Raw genomic sequence first — 22,387 nt, 5'->3', positions numbered from 1 at the left:
ATAAACGGGTAGCTCTTTGGGTTTGTTCAGATATTTATTTGTAATGTGGAATGTGAGCTACCTTAGTTAAAATAAAGGGGTTAGGAAATATGCTGTTGATGGCATTCCCTTGAGGAAATGGCATTGGTTCATACAAGTTAGTATTCAGAGTTGATTGCCTCAGATTCATATAACTAACCCTTTTGCATGGAAATGCTTTGGCTCTGACGTTTCGTTGGTGGATCATCTCTTTGCAGGCGATGGCTCCAAGGCCTGAACTAGCAGGAACAGACGCAAGCAAAGCCCAAGAAAATCAAGTCATGTCTGACAGAGCGATGAACAATTCAAAAGGTACATGACCAAGGGAAAGAGACGGTGGAGGAAGACTGGAAGAAATTTAAACTTTATCTTAAAAACTCTTGTAAGATTGTGGAGTGTTAAAATGTCATGGTTTAAGTAAAGCAGATTTGCAGCGATAAATGATTGGACAAGAAGAAAGAAAAAGGGTTAAAGAAAGGAGTTAATAGGTAATTCAGACCAGGGGTTGCTGAAAAAATTTGAAATAGAGATGCAGAAAAGGGAGGCATGGGGAAGTCGCTGAAATTGGGTACATGGAAAAAACTTATGAAATTATACATGTTTATATGTTTGTTTGTTAGTGTTTGTTTTTTGTATTGTTTTATATTATATGTTGAAAAACCAATAAAAAATTTATATATATATAAAAAAAACATAAATAGTTACCATCCCTATTCCTATATATCCTATATTAACATTCTGTTTAGAAGCTTGTGAGTTCTATACTCAAGGATAGGTAGGAAACAGTTATTGACTTGCTTGCTGTTTCTCTCAGGTGAAGCGGTTCCTGTAGGAAATCAGCTGGAACTTTTGCCCGCTTACTCCACCATTGCCTTGGCAGCAGAACCAGCGCCAGAATTTGACCCATGGAGTTTGCCAGAGCTCCAGAACACAGGAGTAAAGTGGTCAGGTAAGAACCTGTCGTGGATATTTATACTTTTCCACCTTTAATTTGTGTTTCCTGCATTGCAGGGGATTATACTGGAATGGGGTAGCCAACTCCCAAGAGACTGCAATCTACTCACAGAGTTAAAGACTGACAGTGATCTACTCCCTTTTTTGGAGTTTTTGAGTCAAAGTTTTTAATTTGGGTCAAAGTTTCTGAGCTTTTTTTTAGGAAGGAAAGCCCTGTTTTCTGGGGTTCAGGCCAAAGATGCTGAGCTTTTTTTAGGGGAGACAAACTTGTTGAGCTTCTTTGGGGGGAGCCAGTGATCTGCCAGTGATCTACCCCAGATGTCCAGTGATCTACTGGTAGATCACAATCTACCTGTTGGACGTGCCTGGGATCCTCCGGTACCCTTCTAACGCTATGATTTTCAAACATTAGCTTTCTAGAAAAGGGGGCAGCAAAGCCCAGGTGGAAGTTGTTTTAATCATTGGCTCTGAATCTTTGTGCCTTTATTTACCTATCAGTACACGGGTGGCGCTGTGGGTTAAACCACAGAGCCTAGGACTTGCCGATCAGAAGGTCGGCGGTTCGAATCCCCGTGACGGGGTGAGCTCCCGTTGCTCAGTCCCTGTTCCTGCCAACCTAGCAGTTCGAAAGCACGCAGTGCAAGTAGATAAATAGGTACCGCTCCGGCGGGAAGGTAAACAGCGTTTCCATGTGCTGCTCTGGTTCTCCAGAAGCAGCTTAGTCATGCTGGCCACATGACCCAGAAGCTGTATGCCGGCTCTCTCGGCCAATAAAGCGAGATGAGTGCCGCAACCCCAGAGTCGGCCACGACTGGACCTAATGGTCAGGGGTTCTTTTACCTTTAATACCAAACTATCTGTATTCTCTGATTTGACATGCTTTGTTTTAAAAGTGGACAGCTGAGTAGGCAAAACAGCAAATCAGTGCATCTGCTAATGAAAGTTCTCCCATTGAACATGTTGCGTTTCCCATGTTATGGAAGCAGGGGAAATCTCTCAAGTTGCAACCTTCTTTTCCATTTATGTATTTAGGGTGTTCAAATGCTGTTGGGTTCTGCAACCAGGTTGTAAACAAAATTGGTATTGCTGTTGGCAAACAGATCACCTTGGACTCTAAGCTGTGTCCATTGTTGATGGTGTCAATGCTGACCTTACTTCTCAACAATTAATTCCATATCTGTTGGTTTCTGCTGGTCTAGTAATCTCTCAAAGGTGGAAGGATGCATCTTGTTATTCTAGAGAACCATGGTTTTAAAAAGGCATGTTCATTGCTTTTTCCGAAAAGCTGCCACCGCTCTCCAACTTTGCTTCTGCTTGGGTGGTCATTTGTGATTTACATGACCAAACTATCTTATGGCTGACACATTCCCACTAAATATGTGTTAATTTGGCAACATTCATGATCATTTGATATGCTTGGTACAACTGTGAACCTTGTCTTCCACTACGGAATATATTGTACACCACTCATTCTTTTTAAAAGCTTCTATGACTGTTATTTTATTATTTTGTAATTATATTCTTCCTGCTACAGGGACGCGGGTGGCGCTGTGGGTTAAACCACAGAGCCTAGGACTTGCCGATCAGAAGGTTGGCGGTTCAAATCCCCGCGACGGGGTGAGCTCCCGTTGCTCGGTCCCTGCTCCTGCCAACCTAGCAGTTCGAAAGCACGCCAGTGCAAGTAGATAAATAGGTACCACTCCAGCGGGAAGGTAAATGGCATTTCCGTGCGCTGCTCTGGTTCGCCAGAAGCGGCTTAGTCATGCTGGCCACATGACCCGGAAGCTGTACGTCGGCTCCCTCGGCCAATAAAGCGAGATGAGCGCCGCAACCCCAGAGTCGGTCACGACTGGAACTAATGGTCAGGGGTCCCTTTATCTTTATTCTTCCTGCTGAACTCAGAGGCAAGACGTAATGCCATGTTGTCCAAAGAGCTCAGAATGGCTTCCACGTGGATTACCAGGCAGACTCCATTCAGGAATCTTAACAAGCTCAGAAATCCTTTTCACAGTGGCTCGTGCCTCCAAACCTTTATTTGGCCCCAAAGTCTGTTTCATTTTCCGGATCCCTTTAGTCCTTTAGTGAGGTCAAAGGTGGTTCTGCACTTCCTGTGGTAGGAAGGTCCCCATAGGAGCTGCTTATGCTTTGGTGACAAGTGGAAGTTTAGAGTTGTGGACTGGTTCTGTAGAACCCTCTCTACCCATGGAAACACTTTACCTTCTGTATTGCCAGGGGTAGAAACAAGATGGAGAGCCAACCAGGCAATTCCAACAGGCAAAGACACCACCTATTAGGGACATACAGTGAATTATTTAAATACGTATCGACCTGTGCTGATGTGTACCACAACAGGCAAATTCAGCGCTGTCTTCCAATGCTTAAAAGTGCATGCGAACTCTGTTGTAATAATCTTCTGCCCCTTTTTGTTTCAAATTAATGATGCTATTTTCCTAATAATATTATGAAATTTGAGTAAAAACATAAAAAAATAAAATTTATCATTCTCACATTTTGCTTTAAGTAGGGCAAAAAGGGGTAATTGGTTTTGGTTTTTTAAAAAAAAAATTATTGGGTTTTTATAGCTTCATAAGAATCTTTTAGCTATAGTTAAATTTTAATAATGAGAACATTCCTTCTGGTTTATCATCCACCAAACTCACAGCATCAGCCTTGACTCCACAGACTTGCAGGAAACCGATTGACTGTTGAAAATCAAGTATTAGATTCTTTGCTGTTTTGTATATGCAAACTTGTTTTGTATTTTGCAGAGCTGGATGCGAAAGGCAAAATATTCCGTGTGACAAAAGGATTTGGAAAGTTTGTCCTCTTGCTTCTCCTGCTCTACTTTTTTGTCTGTGCCTTGGATGTGCTCAGCTCAGGCTTCCAGTTAGTAGGAGGTAGGAAAACACTTTCATCATGGTTACCTAAGTCTCTGTTTCTGTAAAAAGGATCTTGTTGAGTTAAGCCTCACCCCTCCAGAAGAGCCCACTTCAAACAGATGAACAGAAAAAGAAAGTGTCAGTAAATGAATGCTGACGCCCCTTTATTTGCAAAGGCACCTTTTGTTTTCAGCATTCCAAGGGGGTGTTGACATTGCTTTATTTTAGCTTCAGGTATTAGTCTCGGATGGTATAGATGGTGTCAGTCGTTGGGATGAATTACAAGTCAAGCTAGACTGTTCTATGGAACCTTAAACTTTTTACAACGGTATTATGTAGTGTGAGATTTTGTGGGTAAAAGAGGGGCTGGGAAAACCCAGCCAGATGGGTGGGGTATAAAAAATAAATTATTATTATTATTACTGCTACTACTACTACTGCTACTACCACCACTTTACAGATTCATGACAAAGGCAGTGAAAACACACACACACACACACACACACACACACACACACACACACTCTATGGTTCTATATAGTGATACCTTTCCCAAAACCCTGCAGCTGCTGTGAGAAAGGGGAAGAAGAATAATGTCTACTGTTCGTTGCTGTCAGTAGTATCTGGACAAGGGATCTCCCACACATCTGTTTGTCCCATGCCTAGAAAGTATGGCTCCAAGCAGTTTCCCCCTTGCCTCTCTCCTTTCTAAGGGAAAACCTGCTCTTTAGCAATAGATAGGAACAAACAGCAATCCGGGGGAAACCCAAATGGCTGTTTGCTTCGATTGAGCACCAAAGAGTGGTTTTAATTGGGGGGAAGGAATGGGACAAGAGGAAGTGTCGATATAAGCCCGAAGTCAGGAGTCCTCAAACTTGGCCCTCCAGATGTTTTTGGCCTACAACTCCCATGATCCCTAGCTAGCAGGACCAGTAGTCAGGGATGATGGGAATTGTAGTCTCAAAACATCTGGAGGGCCGAGGTTGAGGAAGCCTGCCCTAAGTCTTGGGGTGGTTTTGCCTTTGCATCAGAGCAAGCAGTTATTTACTCTTCCATACATGAATGAATGGCAGCCAAAATATTTTATACAGGAGGCATAAGAGTTGGGTTCTCTGGGGGGTGGGGGTAATCTTTATTTAATGGCAGATGAAATACCTTTGGTGAGTCAATAATCACCCCTGCCGCAAAATGCAGAGCTGCCCCCTGACTTCTTCATCCTGCTCACAAAAAGCACGACAGAAAATTGGAAACTGGGTTTTCTGCATATAGGTCTTCTTCTTTGGCGATCACTCGTAGCCAAGTAAGATTGTCTTCCATAAACACGGTTTTAACAGTGAGTCCGTAAGTGACTGTGGAGGCCAATTCTGGATCCACACATCCTTCCACAGTGGGGACATGTGTTTCTGAGTGGTGAGGGTTTGCCAAGTGTGCCTTCCTCTTAGCACGTTTCTCCCTTTTGCCCTGAGTTCGAGCGTCTTCAAAGGCCATGTCACCTTTGGTCAAGGCTGTTCTCCAATTGGAGCGACTGCAGGCCAGTGTTTCCCAGTTGTCGGTGTTTATACTACATTTTTTTAGATGTTGGAACCATTTAGAAGTTGGAAACTGGGTTGTCTGCATATAGGTAGCAATTATGTTATTCAAAGACACAATCTATATTTTTTTGTAGGCAAAGCAGCAGGGGACGTCTTCAAAGAAGGCTCCGTGTTAGCAAATCCTCTTGCAGGCGTAGTGATTGGCCTTCTGGTGACAGTCATGGTGCAGAGCTCAAGCACGTCCTCATCCATCATCGTCAGCATGGTGTCCTCTTCAAGTAGGTTAATGGTACAAAGGATTGGTAGTTAATGGATGTTTTAGTTGAAATTCTTGCATTGCAGGGGGTCATCCCTTGGGGTCTCTTCCAACTCTACAATTCTATGATTATAACAGCCATACAAGAAATATTTAAAATAACTAAGCAAGTATTAGACATCACCCCAGAATTGGCCCTACTAAACATCTTCCAAGACAACAATGTCCATTTACACCACAAAGAACTCATAATCCACCTACTCTCAGCAGCCAGAAACACCATAACCAGACACTGGAGAGACCTGTCAGGAGTAAGCATGGACCAATGGTACCAAATAGTATGGGAAACAGCCCTACTAGAAAAATTAACCAATAAACTGAAACTGACACGGGGACAAACAGAAGAAGACGCATTTACCCCGGTATGGCTTCCCTTTATCACATACACAGCCCAACGAGACAATGGCAATAATCCACCAACAGCATACAAATCAATATGGCTAACCTGATCCACAACACCCACCCACCCCACTCACACACGAAAACAGGGATCACCACAGCCAACCACAAGTGAACAGCCACACCCTAGGCCAACCCCAACCTCTCTCACCACCAAAGGAACACAAACGAACAGCAGAAAACCTACATGAGCAATGCTGACACCAAACTCTACATACATTAAGCATAATAGAAACATCGCCACCCCACCCCCATCCATCTTCCCCCCCTTTTCTCTCCCCCTAATGTCTCTACAAATGAAATGGATTTGTAAAAATGTTACATGGAAAAAATACGAGAGACATTACACATACTTCGGTAAACCAAGAAAATCTTTAATAAAAAAAATAAAATAAAAAATTCTATGATTATAGATTTGTACAGGTCATCCTGAAAGTTGTGCACGAACAAATATAGAGAGCAAAGGGGATATTGGAAAAACATTTTCATAAAAAACTACTATGGGAATATCATATTGGAAACAGGAACAGACAATGTGTTTGGTGTGCCTTTTCTGTTGTAAAGATAGGAGGAGGTACACCTGACAGAACGCTGCCTTTCTGAGTAACTCTTTTAAGTTGTGTGAGACTTGGTCTGGATTTTGTAACCCTGAGTAGGAAAGGACTCTTAGGAGCAATGTTGTGGGAAGAGCCAAGGTCAGTCTGTGGTTGCAGAGCATTTATTTCAATCATTTGATCCAGGGGGAGGGGGGAAATGACAGGGGAAAGGCAACCCTGCAAGTTTAAAATATAAGACGGAGTCTAAAATATAAGACGTAGAAAAATATTTTCCTGTTGGAAATTGGGTTGTAATGCTTTGGCAGATGACTTAGATCCGAACCCCACTGTGATCTCATTTAGCCATGTTCTAAACTCAACAGTTGGTGCTTTCTCCATATTCTGATTAGTGCAAAACAAGCTTTCTGATCCTCAAGTTAGTTCCTTTTGTGTCTCAAGAACAAAGGAAGGTCCTAAGTTGGTTCAATGTACTGTAGAGGCCAACACTGCCCATCGCTTCCATTTTTCATCTGTTGCTTCCAATATCTTGCAGTACTCAGTGTTCGGCATGCAATTCCGATCATGATGGGAGCCAATATTGGTACTTCCGTCACAAACACCGTTGTGGCGCTCATGCAAGCTGGAGACAGGAACCAGTTTAGAAGGTACCAGTGTTTTAAACATAAACTACAATCGATTATAGGAGCAGGTTGTGATATTTAACTGTAGAAATTCCCAAAATGTATGCAATGACATTTTTATTTATGCTGCATTACAGTATTGCATGATATTCTGTGAACCTCCCTGAGATCTTTTGATGAAGCATGGTATATAAATTTGATTAAACAGTTTCTTTTACTGGGCAGTTGAGAAAAACACTGATTGCTTCCTATATTATCTATAAAATTAAAATAGTAAAAAATAAAGTACGTCACTCTGTTTTCCACCTTTCTCACCCTACCCTCAGTGGCTACATGCTTAAGACAACGCCTCTTAGCACACAATAATGCATTATTCATCTGCAAAATGTGCAATAATCGGGCTAGATGAATATTGGTTGAAGCCTTGCAGCAGTACTAATATGCAGGGGTGAGGTAAAGGTAAAGGGACCCCTGACCATTAGGTCCAGTTGTGGCTAATTCTGGGGTTGCGGCGCTTATCTTGCTTTATTGGCCAAGGGATCCGGTGTACAGCTTCCTGGTTATGTGGCCAGCATGACTAAGCCACTTCTGGCGAACCAGAGCAGCACACAGAAACGCCGTTTACCTTCCTGCCGGAGCAGTACCTATTTATTTACTTGCACTTTGATGTGCTTTCGAACTGCTAGGTGGGCAGGAGCAGGGACTGAGCAACGGGAGCTCACCCTGTCGCGGGGATTCGAACCGCGACCTTCTGATCGGCAAGTCCTAGGCTCTGTGGTTTAACCTACAGCGCCACCTGCGTCCCATGCAGGGGTGAAGTATCCCCCAAAATATGGGCCTTTATAGTTTGGGGGCCCTTGAGCACAGGATAGCAGTGAGTCCCTCACCCATTCCATTTCTCCTCATACCATGTCCCCCTCCTCAACCCATTGAAACTAAAATGGTTGTTGCCCAGTAGGGCAGTTCTCTGTGGTCAAAGAAAAACACAAGCATTACTACTTCACTAGTTGCCTTTAAAAAAAAAAAGTTAATAGTATAACATCCTACAATACTTACAAGCAACTAACATGACTAGTGAATGCACCTTCTTGTATCAGGTGCATCTGAAATGAGCGGTAAAGGTAAAGGGACCCCTGACCGTTAGCTCCAGTCACGGACGACTCTGGGGTTGCGGCGCTCATCTCGCTTTATTGGCCGAGGGAGCCGGCGTACAGCTTCCAGGTCATGTGGCCAGCATGACTAAGCTGCTTCTGGCGATCCAGAGCAACGCACGGAAACGCCATTTACCTTTCTGCCGGAGTGGTACCTATTTATCTACTTGCACTTTGATGTGCTTTCAAACTGCTAGGTTGGCAGGAGCAGGGACCGAGCAACGGGAGCTCACCCTGTTGCTGGGATTTGAACCGCCGACATTCTGATCGGCAAGCCCTAGGCTCTGCGGTTTAACCCACAGCGCCACTGAGTGGTAGCACAGTAAATTGTGCGGGATAAGAGTTTGTGGTCTTATTTAGAGGAATGAACTCTGGGTTGCTCCTTTGTCCTTATGACTGCTACACCTTGTGTTGTGGAGCATGTGCTCCTTTCATTATCTGCACACCAGTGCTGCTTGTTTGTGTATTGTGCCCTGGGATTGTGAGATTGACGTCAGAAATAAATCTCCTTAAGCCAAATCATATCTACCCTACATTTGTACAGTCACCTTTTCATACAGTCCTTGTCGTAAAAGAGCGTTGTGAGATTGGTCGTTATTAATCCTTTATTACTGAATCCAAGAATTAATAATTTGCCTGATGATTGTATTATCAGTTGGTGGTTGCTTGGGAGTCCTCAGAGTTTACCTGATGGGGTTTTATCTAATGCTGCACAGCTTCTTTAACTGACTTTGAGCATTGGTGCCATTTCCTGTTGAAGTTGTCTCGGGCTATCTGCACCACATAGCAAACATCGTTGTGCTTTTCTTCCTGCATATTTGCAAACGAAGCAGATGTTTTGAGACAGGGCTGCCGACCTTGTAAGGACGAGATGCCTTTGGCCCCCACAATATCCGATGGGAGGGAGGCTGGGGCCCCTCAGTGATGAGGCCGCTGGCCACCCCCAAAATGTGACATCACACACACACCACATGCCAGCCACGTGATGCCGCAAGAGCGCATTGTGTGACAGGCCCCCTCAATCTTGGGCGCAACTTGGTGCCTCTGTTTTGAAAGCAGCATAGGTTTCCAGGGCTCTCTCCTCAGTTGTGAACCAGGACTAAGTAGCACCACTCCTGAGAAGCGAGTGCTGGCCACATGACCCGGAAGTTGTACGCCAGCTCCCTCAGCTAGTAAAGCGAGATGAGCGCCACAACCCCAGAGTCGGCCATGACTGGACCTAATGATCAGGGGTCGCTTTACCTTTGAGGGACATGGGTGGTGCTGTGGGTTAAACCACAGAGCCTAGGGCTTGCCGATCAGAAGGTCAGTGGTTCGAATCCCTGTGACGGATGAGCTCCCGTTGCTCGGTCCCAGCTCCTGTCAACCTAGCAGTTCGAAAGCATGCAGTGCAAGTAGATAAATAGGTACCGTTCCGGTGGGAAGGTAAACGCTGTTTCCATGCACTGCTCTGGTTCACCAGAAGCGGCTTAGTCATGCTGGCCACATTACCCGGAAGTTGTACACCTGCTCCCTCGGCCAATAAAGGGAGATGAGCGCCGCAATTCCAGAGTTGTCTGCGACTGGACCTAATGATCAGGGGTCCCTTTACCTTTACCTCCTCAGTTGTGAACCAGGACCAAGTATCACCACCCCTGAGACTTCCTGCCATCTGTGGAAGCCAGGAATGCTCAGCAATAGGAAGCTTGAGCACTGAGGTGGCAAATTTCCTCTCTTGTTCTTAATCCAGACCCTCCAAGTGTCCCTATGTTCCGGGGACAGTCCTAGATTTACAGAAGTCTTCCTGGTTTCTGATTTGATCGCGTAATGCCCCACTTTTCCTTAGGACTTCCCTAGATTCATCAGAGAGGTGTTGCAGGGTATGTTACCGTATTTTTTGTCCCATAGGGCGCACCGGCCCATAGGACGCACCTAGTTTTTTTGGGGGGAAATAAGGAAATTTTTTCTCCCCCCCAGGCACGGGGCTGGGGTGGGGGAAGACCAAGCTTCCCCCGACCCCAGCCCCCAGAACAGGCTGCTATCCGCAAGCCGTGGGAGAGCTGCGCGACTTTGCGCAGCCCTCCCACGGCTTGCCGAGAGCTGCACGAAGCCTGAAGCCTGGGGGGCGTTGAGCTCAGTGCCCGCCAGGCTTCTGGGTGCAGGCAGCTCTCTGCAAGCGGTGGGAGAGCTGCGTGACTTCACGCAGCTCTCCCACTGCTTGCGGAGAGCTTCTTGAAGCCTGGAGAGCGAGAGGGGTTGGTGCGCACCGACCCCTCTTGCTCTCCAGGCTTCAGCGAAAGCCTGCATTCGCCCCATAAGACGCACACACATTTCCCCTTCATTTTTGGAGGGGAAAAAGTGCGTCCTATAGGGCGAAAAATACGGTAATCTGCCGTGATAAAGAGTAGATTACTTGCTTTTTTCTCTTAAAAGAATGTTAATTTACCTTTCTTTGGTGTCTTCCAGCATGTGGGTTTACCCTTTTCTCTTCCTTTGCTTTTTCTGCAGGGCCTTCGCCGGAGCAACAATCCACGATTTCTTTAACTGGCTGTCAGTGGCTGTCCTATTGCCTATTGAAGTGGCCACACACTATCTTTATCACCTCACCAATGTCATTATGAACTCATTTCAGCTTGAAAGTGGGGAAGATGCCCCTCAGCTGCTGAAAGTGATCACTGATCCACTTACAAAACTTATAATCCAGGTAGGCTCTTTCCTCGGTTAGTTAATATTTGCCGAAGCATCTTTAGGTACTCAGATATGACTTGTCCCTCCCTAATAGTATTGTCGTTCTTATGGAGGGAAGGCTTCTGAGCAGACGTTATTGTTATTCCCATGAGTTAGAATCTTGTTTTTGAAAAATATGCTTCTTAGAATGTGCACTTTGCCTTCATAGCTTGACTTCAAAGTATAAGAGGGAAAACAGGATCAGTAGCTGAGAACTGATTATAAACCCTCTCTCTCTTTCTCTCTCTCTCTCGTATTTTTTTCGTGTATAAGACGCCCCTATTTTTAGGGACTCCAATTTAAGAAAATAGGGACTCCAACTTAATAAAATAGGGTTGAGATTGCCCCATGTATAAGACAACCCACAGTTTTACACATAATTCTAAAGAAAAAACCCCCGAGTCTTATACACACAAAAATAAAAAGTACAGTGTTTCAGTTTCCTGACATAATAAACATGAAAGCCTCACAACATTACAATAAAAATAGATTAGAATTGGTTGGAAGGAGTCGTGGAGGTGAGCTAAAGCAAGCTCTGTGAAACACAGAAAATTCAGTGCTTGAGCATCCCAAACTAATGGATGAATATTTTCAGCAAAGGGAGTCTACCCCACCAGCCCTGGTCATAGGTTCCAATGTCGAACAGCTGTTAGGGAATTTCTTGCAAGTAGTGCAGATAAGCACTTGCCCCTGGCCAGGTTTTAAATGAGACCATTCCTATCTGCCTAGCTTGCCCTGGATAGTGTTATTTGGTTCTAGTAGAGTGTGACAAAGAGATGGAACTTAGGAGGAATGTATTATTAAATGATGAAATAAACCAAACCTTATTTTCCATTTGCTTTAACAGCTTGATAAATCGGTGATAAGTGCAATTGCTACAGGTGATGAGGAAGCAAAGAACAAAAGCCTAGTGCTAACTTGGTGCGAAACCAAGACCGAAGTGGTAAGTATTATGTTCCTGTGTTCCATAATGTACATTAGATATTGTATCATCATTAAATAAGCAGTCCATCTGACTATGAACCTTCAGAAGGGGAGGCTTCATCCAGCCCAATATATATACATATATGCTGAAATTGGCTTTACAATTCTTCTTTCGAAGATTATAAATATTGCGTTGGGGTATCATATCACTGCCTTACAGCTACCGAAATCTAGATCTTTGAAACACAATTTTATTCTAATTTGATTAATACCAAACTTTTCATTAAATTTGATTATGATGAAACAATTTAAAAAATAAAAAATAGGGAAGGGAAGACCTCCCAGGGTAAGAGACGAGGATTAAGAGCTAAGAGAGGGAGAGGAAGGAAGGAAGGAAAAGGAAGGAAGGAAGGAAGGAAGGAAGGAAGGAAGGGAGATTTAGCTTTGAGATTCATTGTTTGGACTGGAACAATCATACTACTTAGCAATTGTATAATGCTTTATAGTGTTCAAATACATTACTAACTTGGCAAGGTAGATTAATAATATTATTATTAGCCTCATTAATAGAATATTTTTCATTATGATGAGTGTGGGAGAGAGGCCAATAGAGGACTCATCCATTAGAGGTATCCTACTTTCACCACTGTAATGAGTTCTTTGTTGTAGTGCTTTTGAGATGTGCAATAGATCATTACAAAAAAAAAACCCCTGAGATCTTTCCCAGTCTGCATCTGTACTGGAATTGTTTTAAATACGTTATTATTATTAATAATTATTATTTCATCACATGTTTGGCAACGCTGGGCTCCTTTGCAGGGAAAGGGTGAGATTATAAGTTTAATAAATAAATAAATGTGGAGCGTTTATTTCATTGGTCTGCTTTATTTGTTGATGTCTAGGATCCAATGAATGTTACTATCCCACCGTGGGAAAATTGCACCTCCCCAGACCTCTGTTGGAGAGATGGAAACTTGACCTGGACGATACGAAATATTTCCACCACAGAATATATTAAAAAATGTAAGTGAAATGCCGCTTTCTGTATCTCGTAACACAGAGCTTTTTTGGGCTTTCGAGTCCAGCAGCCCATCTCTGCCCCTTGCATTGTAAAACCTCTTCGCAGAGACAGCACAATATAAAATATTATGGCAATGGCTCTCTTTGTGATTCAAACGTTGCAGTAGTGCCATTCTGAGCAAAGGTATGCCTGTACAAAAATGAAGTGTTCAGTGTGAGAGAGAGTGTTGGGGGGGGGGAGGCGATATACCGTATTTCGCTCTATAGGATGCACCACAGCGGGTGATGCTGTGGGTAAAAGCCTCAGCGCCTAGGACTTGCCGATTGAAAGGTCGGCGGTTCGAATCCCAGATGGGTGGGGTATAAATAAATTATTATTATTATTATTATTATTATTATTATTATTATTATTTATTTATTTACAAAGAATGTCAAGTACAGAATGCAAAAGTAACGCAGCAAAGTTAACAAAAATAGTAACTTTAACATTTCAAAAGAAAACATTACTAAAGGACATCAGATATAAAACGCAAATTAGAAGCATAATGAGCAAGAGAATAAAGTATTATCTTTTCTAATATTAATATTTTATTGAAAGAATGTAAATTATGAAGAAATAAAGTGATATAGAGAAAAAAGGGGGAAGGTGAGGGGGAAGGATGTGTATAAGAAAAAATATATATACAAAAATGCAGTGTAATAAAGTATTACCTTAAACATAGAACATGGGTAGGCAAACTAAGGCCCGGAGGCCGGATCCGGCCCAATCGCCTTCTAAATCCGGCCCGCGGACGGTCCGGGAATCAGCGTGTTTTTACATGAGTAGAATGTGCCCTTATATTTAAAATGCATCTCTGGGTTATTTGTGGGGCCTGCCTGGTGTTTTTACATGAGTAGAATGCGTGCTTTTATTTAAAATGCATCTCTGGGATATTTGTGGGCCATTTCCCCCCAAAAATATAGTCCACCCCCCCCCCAAGGTCTGAGGGAAAGTGGACCGGCCCGCTGCTGAAAAAGTTTGCTGATCCCTGGCATAGAACGTATCTGCTGCTATTGCTGCCAGTCTGCCCATGGCAGTTCAGTGTGGGCAGCGGCTGTGGAAGTTCAGACTTGATGACCTGGGTTTGCACTCAGAGACAGCCAAGACTAGTAGTTCTTCAATGCCAGGAATGTCCAATGCGTCAATTGCGATCAATCAGTTGATCGTGGGATGAATGTTCGTAGATCGTGTGCCTGCTCCCTCAGGGGAAGCAGCCAGTACCCGCCTGCCCCCCCTGCACCCATCCCTGGGTGGTAGATCACTGCCAGTTTTTATATTGGATCGTAGATCACAGCCTACTTCAAGTTGGACATGCCTGTTCTATGCCATCGATGTTGTCAAAACTGCAAAAATTCAAATGCAACGTAAAACATGCAGTGTATCTCCTCTATCTGCCCCAATGCATGCCAGAATAGGTAGACCCCTTGGGAAATACAGTGGTACCTCGGGTTAAGTACTTAATTCATTCCGGAGGTCCGTTCGTAACCTGAAACTGTTCTTAACCTGAAGAACCACTTTAGCTAATGGGGCCTCCCGCTGCTGCTGCACCGCTGGAGCACGATTTGTGGTCTAATCCTGAAGCAAAGTTCTTAACCTGAGGTACTATTTTTTCTGGGTTAGTGGAGTCATACCTCAGGTTACATCTGCTTCAGGTTGCATTTTTTTTGGGTTGCAGACCACCGAAACCCAGAAGTACCGGAGCGGGTTACTTCCAGGTTTTGGCGGTCGCGCATGCGCAGAAGTGCTAAATCGCGCTTTGCAAATGCGCAGAAGTGCGGAATTGTAACCCGCGCATGCGCAGACGCGGGTTGCAAACGTACATCCCGCACGGATCATGTTCACAACCCGAGCGGCCACTGTATAGCATTGGTATATTTTGGATGGATAGATATAGGAAAAGGTTTTTTTTGTTATCATTGTTTCTACGTGCAGCATCGACATGGAGGTGAGGGGAGTTGCACTTGCATGGGGAATAACATGCAAACTTGACAGCTCCCAGTGCAGACTAATTGTGTGTGTGTGTAACTAAAAATTCTGTATCTCTTCCCCCCCCCCCATAGGTAATCACATTTTTGTAGACTCCGGTCTCTCAGAAACTGCAGTCGGCCTCATCCTCCTTGCCTTCTCGCTGCTCTGTTTGTGCGTTTGCCTGATACTCATCGTTAAATTACTGAATTCCGTACTGCAAGGACAAGTAGCAAATATTATCAAGAAGACATTCAACACGGGTAACAAGCTCTCTCTTTCTTTTTATTACATAGCATAACAAGTAGAAATACGTTAAGCACAATGTATAATGGCTTTTCTTGTCCATAATGCAGTGGAATCAATAAATGCTAGTGCAACATGCACCCAAGTGGGACATATATTTTTGTCTCTGGAGGGACAGAACGGTTTTTATCCAGCTCTCGTCCCTGGTCATAAGTGGCCAGGCAAGCCCATTCTGTCAAATGTCATATTTGGACTTTTTAAGGCAAAATCCAAAAACAAAAAAACACACCTGCATAATTTAAAAATGTTTTTTTAAACCTATAAAGCACTTCGAAAGCTGCTGAGGGCTTCCATGTCTCTTTCTCTTTCCCTCTTAAAAATCATTTGCTGCTGCTTGCCATGCTTGTTTTGAGCAATAAGTCCCTGGAAGCAACAGTATGCTATGAGGTACCATCTTTCTGTTGGTAACTGTATGGAGAAAAAAACCCAGTTGCTTCTATGTACCTGTGGGGATGAGTTTACAGGGACACTGTATGGAAAAAAGAAAGATGGCTGCCTGATCCATTGGATACAGACCAGGAAGGTTCATTCCAAATTGTGGAGCAAACTGAAATATTTCCCCATTCCTGCTTTTGCCTGTACCTATATATCACCAAATGAAAAGGACTGGGCTGCATAGAGGGGGAAAATGTTAGAATTTTTTGTCACCCATCATACATTCATGAAGTTGCATGGAAGCTGCTTCCTGTGGTCCTTTTCCATTTGGATATGTGAGTTTTCCCAACCAGTTGGCAATTTTTATTCTGCTGAGTGGCTGATTGGGTGGAAGAGACCCATCTGTTTGGCCTTTACAGCATTTGTACACTTACTGAAGCAGCAGATCAGAAGTATAGGACAGGATGTTTGTGAAAGAGCAGTAAATTTATGAGGCAGGGGACATTTCAGGCTGACCCAGTAAAGTATCCCTCAACCTGATTCAAATAATATATAATGGTTGCACTCCAAGCTCTGTGATTCAGAAGGTAGGGTGCCAAGCAGGAAAAGGCAACAAATTTACTTTAAACTTTCCAAACACAGAAAGTGTACTATGAGGCAAACATACCTATAGAGGACAAGTCACCACCTTTTAGCTTCTTATTTCAGGTAAAGATCAAATGACTTTCAAGTTGTCTGGCAAGTGGTTTAAGTAGGGCACCTTGGTGTTTAGCTAAACAGTTCCACACATAATTTTGAGCAGAATATTCTGACTCTGATGCCTCCTGTACTTCTGTTTTCCAGATTTTCCTTATCCATTTGCTTGGCTGACAGGATACATGGCCATGTTAGTTGGTGCTTTCATGACTTTTGTTGTTCAGAGCAGTTCCGTGTTCACATCTGCTATTACTCCACTTGTTGGTAAGTGTTGTGTGGAAGCATTTTAGGTAACGGTTTTTGGGGTGGGGGTGTTGAATTAGCCTAACTTTCAGCTGCTAAAGTTAGGAGCAAATGAGGTAATTCCAGCTTTTTATATAGTACCATGGATATTTTTTGTCAGATCTTTTAAAGAAACAAAAACAAATCTACACGATAGACCTGCCTAGATCTCTAGTGGTAGACTATAGCATAGAAATGGAAACATCCCCCCCCTGCTGCTCCCCATTTCTTATGACTTGTGGCTTTAGACTGACAGCCCATTGCCATGCTTCCAAAATGGGGGCTTGAAAGAAACGGAGTTTTACTGTAGACACAATAATACAAATATTCTATTCTATGCATGGGACTGCCTTTAATGACGATTCAGAAAATTCTGCTGGTGCAGAATTCAGCTTCAAGATGTTTTCAGCATAGAGCACTGATCCTGGCCCAACTGCACTGGCTGCAAATTAATTTTTGGGCTCAATTCAAACGGCTGGTTTTGACCTATAAAGTATTAAATGGCTGAGGACCATATGAACCAACGCGGACCCTGCAATCACAATCCGAGGTCCTTCTTTGTGTGCCTCCTCTGGAGGGCGATAACAGGAGAAGGAGCTTTTCCTGCAATTGCTCCCTGCTTGTGGGATGAGAAGCTAGCCTGGTGCTTTTCTTAAATAGCTTTAGGTGTCAGGTGAAAATGTTCCTCTATAATAAGGTTACCAGATTTTTTTCAATGACTCCGGGGACACTTTAAGTAAATAAATAAATACTACACTTCCGGGACGTTGATGCTGCAGCGGTGGCTGTGGCAGAGGGGTGGCGGCCGCCTTGACCCCAACCGCCATGTTTCCCCTTCCTCCTAGGCTTCTATTGCCTTTCTCCATGAGCCTGAGCAGCCCCATAGTTGTTGGTTCTTCGGTGGTGGTAGGGAAGCGGTGCGCAGTGGGTCAGGCATGGATGGTGGAGAAGGAGGACCGAGAACAGCGACAGTGGCAGGGCTTGGGCAGCACAATGCCTCCCTTCCCACCGGAGCAGCCCCAATCCCATTCCTACTTGCGTGCAAGCAGGAGGGGGCGGGGATCCCTCACCTGGGAACGGAGGCTTCCTGTTGCTTAACTGAGAGGTCCCTGCCCCCTCCTGCTTGCACGCAAGCTCTGATAGGCGGCGTGAAGCGTCCCTTCACAGCTTAGTTGCTGGGGTCAGGGAAGGTGGAGGCAGCCCAGAAGCTGCATCTTAGACCCCCTGCACCACCATCATATGGGGACTTCTGAGCAGCTCCTGAAGCAGGCCAGAGCCAACAGCTCCGGGCTGCTGAGACTGCCACTGTTGTGTTTCCCAGGGACATTAGATGAAATCCGGGGACATTCCGGGGATGGAATTTGTCCGGGGACTTATTCACAAATCCAGGGACTGTTCCCGGGAAATGGGGACATCTGGTAACCCTACTCTATAACCAGGCCTTTGGCTGATTAAACCATCCATGGCCTTTTAAATGTCTTTGTGGGAGAAGAGGTATTGGGTGGGTTTTTGTATTTGTTTTTTGCCTTGTGTTTCCATTCTGTCTTTTTATGTTGTAGTCTTCGGATGAGGGGTGGTACATAAATTTAAGAAATAAAAAATTGTATATAAAAATTCAGGAATGTTTTGATACAGCTGTGACTTTAAGTGGTGGTAGGTAAATTGCTATCCCTTAACCTTATAGTTTTAGGGCCATCGTAATGGACGCCGTAAGCATGAAACACTTTGGAGTCTTTAAAGTGCCATATGAATAATGATAAAATTCACGTTGTTCTTTTGCCCCTCAACTAGGAATTGGTGTTATAAGCATCGACCGAGCTTATCCCCTAACTTTGGGGTCCAACATTGGTACAACTACAACAGCGATTCTTGCTGCTATGGCCAGTCCGGGGAACAAATTAAAGGCTTCCTTACAGGTTAGTTGTGATTTTTGATTTATATTATTTCCAAAAAGAGAGTAAATGGGAGAATTTGAACAAGACTTTTACTCTAGTCAGGACTGTTTTATCTCTTCTTTAAAGAACTGTGAGTGCAATTCTAGCACTTGGGGTTTTTTGATCCAGAGAAGTCCTTTGAGCATGAACTTAACAATAAGCTTGTAGTTGTTTTCCTGGGGCTCCAAGAGAGTCTTTAACATGCTGCACTAAGGTGTAAGGGAGAAGGGACATGGTGAATGTGGCTGCGTGTATATTTTCTGCTACGTTTCATTTTAAAGTCTCCATGTCTGCAAGGGTCAGTAAGGAAATGCTAAAGGAGGTGCTTGCTACTTTGTTGTTTTTGTGCAGGAAATTATTTTCTCCTGGAAACCATGTTACACAATAACGTTTCCGAATTGGATAAAAATAAATGTCTTATGCTATTTGAACACACTGCACTCATTAGAGGGCACAAAATAGGAACAGAAGATTGCCCATATTTACTTTTTGGATGAACCTGATGATATTCAGAATGACACCTCTTAGATTCTTGAACCTGTGATGGTTTGGCATTTATATAAGCCCTGGACTTGCTTGTTTCCTTGGTTTCCCTTTCCTTTTTTCCCTTCCCTTGCACACTCCGATTCACTTCCTGTCTCAAATGGCAAATTATGGTTTGTGCTTCCCCTCCAAACCAGAGTTGGATTTCATGGTTTGAATGTCGTTCCCAGTTTTGTTTCGGAGGACAGACATAAACCATGGTTTGCGCTTTCAGATGTAATGTGTGCTACACAGGAAGTAAGTATGTAAGTGTGTAATAGGATGAAGGATGGGACGATGGGAACATGCACACCCAAGGCTCATTCATGAAATGCCAAACCCTGGTCTGATGTGACTAACCTCATGTGTTGAATATTTCCTCCCATGGTTCTTTAACTCAGTCTATTTGACAGATGACCACGATTCGTTTTATAAAATTATGAATACAGGCTTTAATATGTTGGTTTGCTTTTTAAAATGCACATACCTGGTATATCAGGTATAGCTGTATGTTTGCCATGGGACAGATAACAGTTCGGGGAGATCTCCAGTCAGGAAAATTAGTACAGGGCACCAATCCAACTTATCTTCCCCATGGTAAGAATTGTTTTATTTCCCCTTGAAACTCCAATGCCTTATCTAGTTTGGCCCTTATTTTGATTGTGTTTAAATAATTATTTATTTTTTTAAAAAAAGTTTTGAAGGTCATAATAGATGGAATAGCAGGACAGGATCCAATGAAGGGAGGAAAATAGTGCTTTCAAGGGTATTTGTACAAAAGTCACACTTGTTTTAACATTCTTCTGACTAGTTCTCTTTTTGCTTCATTTTGTGTCTTTTCAGATTGCTCTCTGCCACTTCTTTTTCAATGTTTCTGGGATTCTCTTGTGGTACCCAATCCCTTATACGCGCATCCCAATCCACCTGTCCAAGGTTTTGGGGAACATAACAGCCAAGTACAGGTGGTTTGCTATTTTTTACCTTTTCATCGCCTTCCTTGTGATTCCCGTTGGTGTCTTTGGTCTGTCGGTGGCCGGCTGGGAGTACCTCGTGGGTGTCGGTGTCCCTATCCTGGTTCTCTTTTTCGCTGTGATCATCATCAACTATCTTCAAAAGAAGCGGCCCGAGAAGCTGCCGGAGAAGCTGCAAAATTGGGACTACCTTCCCTTGTGGATGCGGTCCTTGGACCCGTGGGATGATGTTATGGTGTCTACAGGCGCCACCTGCGAAAAATACTGTTGCAAATGTTGCAAACGCCGGGGAGGCGAACAAATGGCAAGCGTGGCGCCGGGGAAAGCGATGGAAGTTCACGAAAACCCAGTTTCACTGGCCGATGAGAAAAACGCCTTTTCAAAGACACCGCAGGCGACTGAAATGAACTTGTCCACCACCCCCTTGTAGCAGAAGACAGGACTTCAAGAGCCGAGGACTCAGGGACAAAAAAAAGTGGGGGGCAAAATGTAAAGGGAGAGGAAAGAAGCAAAGGAGGGAAACATATGCCATCTTCTTGCACCCGGCGAAAAGTGTGTATTGCTTGGTTGGTAGCTGACCATTTGGGCAAGCAGGCGAGAAGTCAAGTCCAAAATATCAGACACACACACTTAAGGACACATGCAGCCCCGGGGTCTTGTGCACGAACTTGCCTCTAGTCTGCTGAGCCAGGATGCGGGCAGCAGTACAGTGCTGGAGTGAAGGTCTGACTCTGTGCCATAGCCAGGCCTTTGGGCCTTCCTGCTCCTGTCCAGTACTGCTACAGACCCAAACTGCGTCTGCCAGCTGTGGTTGCTCAGCTTCTCATCAGTGGACCCAAAATCAGGTACACAGGGCTTAAGGCAACATTGGTACAGAAGGGATCTAGTAGTCTGTGATTAGTAGCGCTGCGTCAAGAACTTTGAGATAGTACCACTTCCCTTCTGGCGGTTTTGAAAGTTAAGGCACAGGGCATCATAAGAAAATCTTAAAGGTACCAAACTTTTTTTTTAAAAAAAGAAACATTACTGAAAGAAGCTGGGCGTGTAAGAATAGGAATTTATAATTTTTAGCTTGATGCTTCCAGTAGTTTGTGTCTTCTAGCTAGAAATCAGGATAACATTCCATACCCTCAGCATTTCTCCAATGAAAATAGGGATGTCCTATTCTATAATAATAATAGTCATAAACATAATCATAATTTTATTATTTATACCCCATCCATTTGACTGAGTTGCCCCAGCCATTCTGGGCGGCTTCCAACATATATAAAAACATAATAAAACATTTATAAAACTTTCCTATACAGGGCTGCCTTCAGATGTCTTCTAAAAGTTGTACAGTTGCTTATCTCCTTGGTTCAGAGATCACAGACTCCAAACCCTCCAACATTTCTCTGATGAAAATAGGGACGTCCTCAGGAAAAGTGGGACATTCTGGGATCAAATCAGAAACTGGGACGGCTTCTGTAAATCCAGGAATGTCCCTGGAAAATAGGGACATTTGCCCTGACTTTCTAGGGCACTTGTCTTTCCTGTGCCTGAATTTTTTGAGGATCAAATTCAGAAAGAGAGAACAGCTGAAGGATCTAACAATTACAGACCTGGCTTCCTTCAGATGGAGCACTTTTTCAGAAGAGAGAGCAAAGGGACTTTTATGGTGGAGAGATTTCCATTGAGGCCCACATGTCTGCTCTTGGCAAAATTAAATTGCATAAAAATGGAATGTGATTTAAAACTATTTGCTATGATAACTTTTCTTTTATACCTCATCATAGACAGGGACATAGGAGCTCCCAAGGAATAACCTCCTGTGACCCCGAACTTAGAGCATGGATGAAACCGGCCTTTCTAAATAGCACCCCAATAACAGAGTGTACCTGGTCCTATGATTTCTGGCTGCAACAGCCAGCATTTAAGCAATACATTTTTGCAAGTACAGTCAAACCTTGGTTGTCGAATGTAATCCATTCTGGAAGACCGTTCGACTTCTGAACTGTTCGATATCCGAGACGTGGCTTCTGATTGGCTGCAAGCCTTCCGAAAAACGTTCGCAAACTTCTGGGTTTTAGGCATCCTGGAGCCGAAACGTACAATAATGGAGCTGTTCAAGAACCGAGGTTTGACTGTAGTATCATGCAATATTGCGTTCAGGTCAAGAATAAGACCCCCCATGGATGAAATTTGCAGCGTATGCAAAAAAGCTCTTTTGACACTACTGCA

General features: G+C 43.7%; 1 protein-coding gene across 1 annotated transcript; it reads left to right on the top strand.

Moving 5' to 3' along the window:
- Window positions 1-238: 238 nt before the first annotated feature.
- SLC34A2 (solute carrier family 34 member 2) lies at window positions 239-21,800 on the top strand. The gene is made up of 12 exons (XM_053404187.1): window positions 239-330; window positions 833-967; window positions 3,741-3,869; window positions 5,518-5,661; window positions 7,188-7,299; window positions 10,914-11,109; window positions 11,980-12,075; window positions 12,959-13,079; window positions 15,177-15,344; window positions 16,606-16,722; window positions 18,532-18,656; window positions 20,040-21,800. Exons 1-12 carry the CDS (start codon window positions 240-242, stop codon window positions 20,595-20,597), a joined length of 1,992 nt encoding a protein of 663 aa, XP_053260162.1. The 5' UTR covers window position 239; the 3' UTR covers window positions 20,598-21,800.
- The last annotated feature ends 587 nt before the right edge of the window (window positions 21,801-22,387 follow it).

The sequence above is a fragment of the Podarcis raffonei genome, chromosome 9 (genome assembly GCF_027172205.1).
Source record: "Podarcis raffonei isolate rPodRaf1 chromosome 9, rPodRaf1.pri, whole genome shotgun sequence".
Taxonomy (NCBI): Eukaryota; Metazoa; Chordata; class Lepidosauria; order Squamata; family Lacertidae; genus Podarcis; species Podarcis raffonei.
This window is presented reverse-complemented; position numbering and strand designations above follow the sequence as displayed.